An 8,709-nucleotide genomic window follows, 5' to 3' on the forward strand; every position below is an offset into this window, starting at 1 on the left:
AAACCCAAACACATCCTGGGCAAAACCCAATTTGCACGATTAGTGTTTGTTCAGGCCCAATGTTCTCAGTGACATTGTGTTTATGCGTAGTGTACTCCCTTCTTCCCGAATGGTGAGTTATTTTACTACTATGAGGTCTTTCGAGCTCAGTGGTGTAGTATTTGTCCTCGTTGATTAAATTACAAACAAAGCTTTTGTTTATATTTTATTGGCTACACACAGTATCATCCGAAAATGAAATGCACTAACTTGGTTGCAGTCAGCACAAATGGTACTGTGCCCAGTTTATACAGCATTGGGGTACAGCACTGGAGTATTGTATTAGGGTACACTATTAGGGAACAGCACTGGGTTGAGAGTGGACTCAAATCCTGATGACTGTTCAATCAGAGCGTGTGTCCAAAGGGAGAAATGGATGACTAAGTTAACATATAAAAATAATTGGAAAAAGTCAGTTTTCACAAGTCAAGGATTTATTTATTTATTGTAGGAAAGGGGGGAAAGTCTGAAGCAGCTGTCAGCTCCTCTGCTTGAAAGGGTAAGAACTATTGCAGGACGCGTACAGTTCCACACAGGTTTTAAAGGCATCTGTGTGCTGGAGGCCCAGAAACTCGCAGCTATACTAACACTCCAGTGTCGAGCGACTGGGACAATAAATATGTTCAGGGCAGAGGACAGATGGGCACCTGAACTGTCGAAGGCCCAGGGTTCAACCATGGCAAACTGCGTATTCAGTCCACACACATCAGTGAGGGGAGAGACGATATGTGTGCTGTTAGTCTGGCGACCAAATCCCTGTTTTTAGTCGAATTTAGATGTAAATACATGGTAAAGACTTGTGGTATTTAAAGGTTTTTACTTGCTGATGTAATCGAGTTTTGATTACAGGTGTTTGAAAACATTCGCAAAAAGAAAAAGTCACGATAATACCTGCGCAAAGCAGGAGTTACGGCCCTCAGCACCCTCACCCTGGCATCTCCTTGACACCTACATCAAAACATGTACCATAAGTAGAAATAATGAAAACAACAACTGAACAAAATGACAACCTCACAAAGTGAAAGAGCTTAAAGTGGTTGTATATTTTTGGGTGACTGGGTTTTGTTTTGTTCATGTGAGCTGTACTGCTCCTGGACTCAGGGGCGCCTCCTGGCTGCCCAGCAGCACACTGCAGGGAGAGGCCTCTCAGGGAAATTCTGTCTGCTATACATACATTTATTTATTTACATTATTTATACATACAATACATTTATTTATTTGCTTTTCCCTCTACCCCGTTTGTCTTTCGGTTCACTGGTGGGGTGCAGACCTGCTTCACTTGGCCTCCCTGCTTTTCAGAGTTGTGTACTTCTGGCACTTGGCCTGCAAGAGAAACAGCCGAGTCTCAGCGGCCCATTGGTCTAAATACACAGCGCCACGCCTCCCCGGAAAATATTCATTATTACAGAAACATCCCCTTTGGTTTAGAGACTAAAGGATGTTCAAAAAAGCTACACCTTGTGAAAAAGATACGGTGTCCAGTTGGACAAAGCTGTTACACCTCTGGAGGAGATATACCTTATAGCAGGTCACTGCATCATGGAAGAGCATAAGAGGGTTGTGTCGAGGCAGGCAGCCCTTATACCTGCCCCTGTTCCTGCCCCTACTCCTACCCCAGGACCTGTTCCTGCCCGGGCTCCTGCCCTGGCTCCTGTTCCTGTCCCAGCCCCAGACCCTGTTCCTTCCCCAGACCCAGCCCCAGCCCCAGACCCTGTTCCTGCCCCTACTCCTACCCCAGGACCTGTTCCTGCCCGGGGTCCTGCCCTGGCTCCTGTTCCTGTCCCAGCCCCAGCCCCTGTTCCTGCCCCTACTCCTACCCCAGGACCTGTTCCTGCCCCTACTCCTACCCCAGGACCTACTCCTATCCCAGCCCCTGTTCCTGCCCCTGCCCCATCTCCAGCAGCCCAGTAGACCACACTGTCACACTGTCATATTAAAAAAACAACTGATATTGTTGTGGAGAATTGGAACATGTCAGGAGCCACTAGAATGGTGTGCGTTATAGCTTGGGTGGGTGTTGGCCTGTTCAAACAGCAGGGTGGTAAATATATGCCCTGTGAAGCTTTGCAATTCGGGGAACCACGGGGTACATGGATGCCCCGGAGGACACTCCCACCTGGACCACACCACATACTGTACTTTTCACCAAACAGCTCTCTGGACAGATCAGCCGGCTTGGCAAGCACCAGGCTCTGAAGGGTGGGTACCTCGTGCCAGCTCAGGGTGGCCAGCGGGAGGGCCAGGTGGCAGTTCGAGCAGGCTCTGATCTCGTACTCGTCCGCGCCCACTCTGTCCTCCCAGCTCAGCCCCCGGATCCCCCAGAGGGGGAAGGAGGGAGAGTGTGCGGAGTGGGGGACCCCAAAATGAGGCCGGGGGTCCAGCTGGTACTGGAGCTCCTTGCTGGGCTGGGAAGACTGATCACAGCCCCTCTGGAAGAGGGGAGAGAAGGAAGTCATGAGATGGAGACTTGCAGTTGACCTTAGACATGATCTTACATTATGCGACACCCTGTTCTTAGTGGTACATGCTCATGAAGGGATGTGGTGTGTTATTGTGTCACGAGGGAAAGGTTGGAGTTATTCTTGTCAAATCTGATAACCTGACAATCCCAAATTAAAAAAAAATTTGGACTCAAAGAAAATAGACCTGACTAAACTGTTCTTATTGCTGTTCCTGCACAGCGTTAGGTGCTACATGTCACGATTTCGGTAAGGATTGGAAGGTGATACGGAAGAGAGCTTACTGCCGTCTCCTGTGTTGAAAGCTTCAGTATTGCAATAATGTTTAATTGTTCACAAATGAGAAGGGATGTATTTGTTCAGTGTTCTGGGCTGTCTATACCCTGTATTCTCACTGATCTGTGCTTTCCATGACCTGAATTATCTGTGGTGTGGGATGCCTTTGTCCTGCGTAGTAGAGTAGAGGATTTTTACATTATGCATGTTGGAATTATTATTCGTGCAGATTTTTCGGGACATGCACAGTACAGCAGATGACATAGTAGACAGAATGCCACACAACGTACATGCTAGATAAGAAATAGTAACAGCCAGAATAATAAATACATTGTAGAGAAGAAAATACATTATAGAGAACAAAGCTCTCGGTGAGTTCTATGTGTCCTGGGCTGACAGTGATCTAAGATCTCAGCAACAGGAGTTCTCTGTTGCCTAGGCTGCTAGTGATCTGAGGTCTCAATTACCTGAGTTCTCTATATCCTGGAGTGTCAGTGGTCTGAGGTTTCAATTACCTGAGTTCTCATCAGTCTGGGCTGTCAGTGATCTGGGATCTAGGTGAAACAAGTTCTCTGTGTCCTGGACTGTCAGTGATCTGGGATCTAGCTGACCCGAGTTCTCTGTGCCCTGGGCTGTCAGTGATCTGAGATCTAGCTGACCCGAGTTCTCTGTGCCATGGGCTGTCAGTGATCTGGGATCTCGGTGACCTGAGTTCTGTGTCCTGGGCTGTCAGTGATCTGAGATCTAGCTGAGCTGAGTTCTATGTCGTGTGGGCTGCCTTTGACTCTCGCTTTTACCTGGTGCTCCTTCAGCTGTTCTGACGGGAAAGCCTTCATGCAGTACCAGCACAGCTCAGAGGGGGACTCTTTACAACACAGGAAGTGTAGAAAGAGCATCATGTTAGACGTGTCACGTGCTGGTTTGTAATCATTCTCCATCATCTCACAGCACGTACCCTGTTGTAGAGTAGATTCAACCTGCCTTTACCAATGTCAGTTTTATCAGAGGTTTTAGGTGTTGCAGTGAATTTAGCAAATGCAATGCATGTGGTGACCAACATCTATTTACAGAATCAGGTTACAGCAGGATAGTGTTTCAGTGATAAGACACTGTGCTGTACGAGCTTCCATCGATCTTCTGAAATGTTCAACGGAACACCCGTGTGCTTTGTAGTCATTAACGATCCGGAAGCATTATTCTAATCCCAGTGTCTGGTCTGACCTCTAGTTGGACATTGTGTAGCTCCGCTTAGTTTGGGCACAGTGACGTCATCACCCTCCCTGCGCATAGCAGAGCTCTCCGCTGCCTGGGCTGGGGGAGGTCTCCTTTAGCTCACTCAGCTGGTTATCTGTTGCGGTACGCCGGAGACCCGGGTTCGCGCCCCAGGTGTTGTGACCATGACGGTCACAACTGCTTGAAGTGTAACCAGTCCTATAAAATCCTCACTCCTCTAGCTGACCAGCTGTGCTCTCAGCTGGGAGACACAGCCAGTCTCTGTCTCTCGGCTGTTAGTAGGGCAATGATGAGGAGCTACGCGGGTGGTACTCTGCTGCTGCGGCCCGAGACGGGAGCAGACTCACTCTTTGCGTGCGAGGCGCCGCGGACAGGCTGGGCCAGCGGCGGCGGCGGCGGGCAGTCGCGGGTGTGGGCCTCCTGATCGCGGAGCTGCACGTAGCTGCCGCAGTCTGGGCAGCGCTCCGTCCGGCTCCCACACGGGGCGACGTGCTCCGGCAGCCGGCTGAGCGGCACCTGCAGCTGGCAGAACTGGCAGCTGGCGAGGCGCTCCTGGCACTGCTCGGCCTGCGGGGAGAGCACGCGTGAAAACGGCACACCTTGTGCTCACCTTGTTTGTGAGGCGCAGGGCGGAGGACAGCAGGCAAGATCAGCACTGTCACAATCGCCATCCCCCCCCCCCCCTCCATTAGAGGGCGCTCCCACCTTGTATTATCTGTCATTACCCATCCTCTGTTCCACCCCTTATTATTTAAGCCTGGCATCTCCATAGCTCAGGGCTCGGGGCTCAGCTTTGGAAGACGGACACCCTATCACCGGCTTTGAGTCTGGGGCTCGGAGCACCCTGCTCCATTATGATTTTACCCTTCCGTGTTCGTCTCGGATGGACCTCCCCGCAATGGTCATTGGACTGTGCTTTAACCATCCCTCTGGACTTTATTGGGTTTGTCGCCTCGGCCTTTCCCTGTGAACTGGATCACCACCATCGCCACCCCTCCCATCGACCCGACCTAATCTAACCAGCCATCTACAGTGGAAAAACAGGAGGGAGACTCGGAGACCGCTTCAGAGAACACGTCAGGGCTGTGAAGATTAAAGATCTCTCCAAGCCCATTGTTTCTCATTTCACCTCTGACGGCCACGACCACTCTAATCTCTCCGTCTGTGTTCTCAAAGACGGTTTTCCGAACTCATACATCAGAAAGACCACCGAAACTAAAATTATTCTGCAGCTAGGATCACACATTCTCCCTTCCCTTAATTTTCTCCATTCATTGGAAGTTTCATTTCACACCTCTCTGCACCCATTCTGACTTCACATCTCTTGATTGGCCTCTCTTTCTGTCCCCTGCTCCCGCCTCTCACTCCTCCTCCCTCCCAACCTTTGTTCTCCCGCTACTTTACCTTTGCCTACTGCCCTGTCTCTCTCACACCTGAAGAAGGCTCCACGGCTGAAACGTTGTGTCCTCTTTCTTCTTTTTTTCAGCATGGAATAAACCTATTACTTGTTCCTTTGTAATCTAACTTTGCCGTCTCTTCCCTGATGTGCTTCTCCAGACACTTCCGGATCATACCGTCACGCAGAGGGTCTTCACTACGCACTACACGGGAGGCAGGACCGGCTCCCGTGACAACAGGAGATCATACCCAGCGCCTGGTCCTGCTCACTCCTCCCTCACCCAAACCACAGCAGGCCCAGGCAGCAGTGCCTGGGCACCTTCACCCCCATTCGCCTGGCTGGCCTGCTCAGATCTGGCAGAGCCGCCAGGGTGGCCCAGCAGACGCGAGCAAGACGCCGAGCCGGGCCGATCCTTTACCTGGTGCTCTTCCAGCTGCCGTTTCTCCATCTGCTCGTGGCACTGCGGGCACCGCACCTGGGCAGGGCAACACCAGCACAGCCGAGGGTCAGAAGCATTTACAAAAATGCGGAAGAGTTTACAGATGAGCGCATTTTTAATAAAGCGCCAATTGAAAATAGGAAGATAACTAGGAGTTGAACTGGGCAGTGTAATGATCTCGTGTCTAAGGACCCTATGCAGAATCCTCTGAACGTAAATGTTCTGGTAGACACAGTAAGCAAGCCAAGGTCAGAATCTGTAAATCCAGGAGTCTTGCAGAGACACACAGGAACAATGTAGCTTTAGCTAGAGCAAGGCATGGTGTGTCAGGCTGGTTTAAGTAGACAGGTGGGAGAGGGTGTGTCTGATTATTTAATTAGAGACTGCACTGGAATGTGAGGGAGTTGATTGAGCGCGATGAGTCCTCCGGGGGGCGTGGCGCAAATGACATAACAGGTAGCGAAAGCCGGATGGAACAATACATCCTGGTTTCACTTCTGTCCTGAACTTCTAGTGTGTGTTGGTTTGGCCAAGCTGATGCGCCAGTCTGATTGCTTGCTCTCTGTATCGGTGCCAGCCTTTTGGGCTCACAGCAAACCGCATGGCAGCAGAGAAGTGCCCCTCTGATGGGCGCCTCACTGGCACCTGTCAGAGCTCTCCCACAGTGGGACAGAAACTGAACACCCACTCGGACAACGGCTGGGCTGCCCCAGGCCCTCCTGAAAGGCACACAAAACAGCCTTGCACAGGAATGCCTCATCGGGCTCTTGTTCTGCAGTGAATATACTGTATTGTACAAGACTGATGGGTGCTGTTGTAGAGAGTTACCTACACGCTGTCCTCTGGCTACAGTGCCAGAATATAGGTATCTGTAGGAATCTTGTCAGCTGAAGTTGCTGCTCAGTATAGAGCACCATCCCAGTGACTCCCAGCAGTGGGTCACAGCTGTAGAGGGTATGTGTAACCGAGCTAGGATTCGGGCCCTGAACCCTCCTGCTCTGCAGGCCTACTGTGTTACAGGGGGAGTTCCGGTTGGTGAGTCTGTAGACACTAGCTAAATGCTACTCAGACCTGTGGAGCCTGCAAAATTATTTTCCTCTCAAAACTATTTCAACCTTAAATTCCTGAACTGAAGATTGTTGCCTTAACATCTCATTTAACATGTGATTAAATATTCATGTGTTATGTGTATTTAATATTTAAGATGTGTATTTTAAATATTTATATGTATTTATGTGTTTTGATATGTGGAGGTTGGAAGAGTATATTTATATCATGTCAGTCCAGGAGGGGACACCTGTTACAGCAGGTGTGCAGGTTTACAGCCTTCAGTGGTGATTTGACTGCCCCCTGGTGTGCGGTGCAGGCATTGCAGCCTCCCCTTCTCTGACCTGCTTGTGCTCGGTGTCCCGATGTTGGTCCATCTGCTCCCTGGGCACTGGCTCATCGCAGTCCGGGCACACGCACAGGAAGCGCTTGCAGTGGGACTCGTGCAGGGCGAAGTTAGACACGGCCACCTCCTTCTTACTGCACAGGACCAACGGGGCAGAGGAGAGAGGGGGTGGGGTGGTGAAGGGGTTAAAAAGTCTGACAACCTGTTACTGAGCACAGAGTTCCTTATCACCATAGACCCATCACACGCAGAATATGCTTTTGCTAATGGATTGGCAGCACCAAAACAGCCAGATTTCATATTGATGTAGTTGTTCACTTTTCTCCTGGCTCTGCCAGTCCCTGATATAAATTCTGTGTCAGGCCCTGCATCCTGCACAAGGTGGCTTGCGACTGAGAGCACAATAATTTCTTTCTGTCCAGAGACTTTTCATGCACCAGTGGAGTACAGCATGCACTGTGCGCCCCACCCAAGACACACTCTGTAAGCAGCTCTTACATTTTCACTCACAGCTGAAACTCTGACAAGGGAGCAGGAGTGCAATAGAGCTCTCATTCCCCTAAGCGCTGCCAAATCATGCACTCTCGGAAGATCATTCCCTCTTTGGCTGCCACGGGGAAACAGGAATTTTGCCATTCTGTACTCCATAACACTTGTTTTTCAATAGGTGCTTCTAACACTGTATAATCCCCCCCCAGCCAGCTGCTCCTGAGCTTTCCTGAACTCGAAGCTTCGGTACTTTTGCGTCTGGGAGCTGCCCGGACGTCAGGTTGCCGATTCTGTTACTGTTGTGAGTAGAGCAAGATGAAAACTTTCCCAATCCTAGCCCCCCCACCCCCGACCCAACTCGACCCCCTGCACTCAGATCCGGTTTTGTCTCCCAGCGCTGAGAGACAAGCGCCAGCTCCCCCCAACACCGCAGAGCGAAGCTTGTTCTCTCCACTGAGCCCAGAGCGATGCCTTCTCACAGAGCCTTCGCCCCTCTCTAACACTGCCTCGCCTCCAGCAGCGTCTCCCCAGCCCCTCCCCTGAACTCCTGACCGCTCCGAGAGAGACCTGGCCCCACGCAGGCGTCTCGGCCTGGCCAGCAGCCGTGAGAGGGTGTCAAAGTGTTGAGAAGTCAGTGGATCTCACCAGTTCCTGCAGAGCCTGCTGTCCCCCTTGTGCTCCTCCATGTCTGCACAGCTCGACTGTTTCTCTTTCACTTCTCTGGAACAGAAACTGAAACCACTGAATATTTCAGCAGGCTGAAACGCTCACAAACAGATTTCCTGTTAACAGTAAGAGGCTGAGTCTAGCATGTCAGCCTAGAATCTCTCAAGTGACTGTCTGTGCATACAATTTTCCTTATTATCCCTAGAAAATAACCTCTGAAGTATTATTTTGAAACATTTCCATCTTGCTCTTGTTTCGAAAGAGAATCACAAGCAGAACCACCGGTCATTCACAATAAAATAGACTTACTCTTCTC

At 50.5% G+C, this 8,709-nt stretch overlaps 1 protein-coding gene across 1 annotated transcript; it reads right to left on the reverse strand.

Moving 5' to 3' along the window:
- Positions 1-455: 455 nt before the first annotated feature.
- On the reverse strand, positions 456-8,440 carry xaf1 (XIAP associated factor 1). The gene is made up of 7 exons (XM_088907142.1): positions 8,373-8,440; positions 7,237-7,372; positions 5,825-5,881; positions 4,355-4,574; positions 3,572-3,639; positions 2,247-2,468; positions 456-1,362 (listed from the first exon to the last, which is right to left on the reverse strand). The coding sequence occupies exons 1-7, from the start codon at positions 8,411-8,413 to the stop codon at positions 1,315-1,317; spliced, it is 792 nt and encodes a 263-aa protein (XP_088763268.1). The 5' UTR covers positions 8,414-8,440; the 3' UTR covers positions 456-1,314.
- Positions 8,441-8,709: the final 269 nt, after the last annotated feature.

Source organism: Atractosteus spatula, chromosome 27 (assembly GCF_055471065.1).
Source record: "Atractosteus spatula isolate fAtrSpa1 chromosome 27, fAtrSpa1.hap1, whole genome shotgun sequence".
NCBI classification, from domain to species: Eukaryota; Metazoa; Chordata; class Actinopteri; order Semionotiformes; family Lepisosteidae; genus Atractosteus; species Atractosteus spatula.

What these genes read in the sequence shown, in the direction of transcription:
- xaf1 (XM_088907142.1), bottom strand. Translation starts at nt 8,413, where the DNA reads ATGGAGGAGCACAAGGGGGACAGCAGGCTCTGCAGGAACTG. An exon ending in AACAGCTGAAGGAGCACCAG is followed by an intron (nt 2,469 to 3,571) that starts GTAAAAGCGAGA and finishes CCCCTCTTCCAG; the next exon opens with AGGGGCTGTGATCAGTCTTC. An exon ending in CCACCCTGAGCTGGCACGAG is followed by an intron (nt 1,363 to 2,246) that starts GTACCCACCCTT and finishes TTTCTCTTGCAG; the next exon opens with GCCAAGTGCCAGAAGTACAC.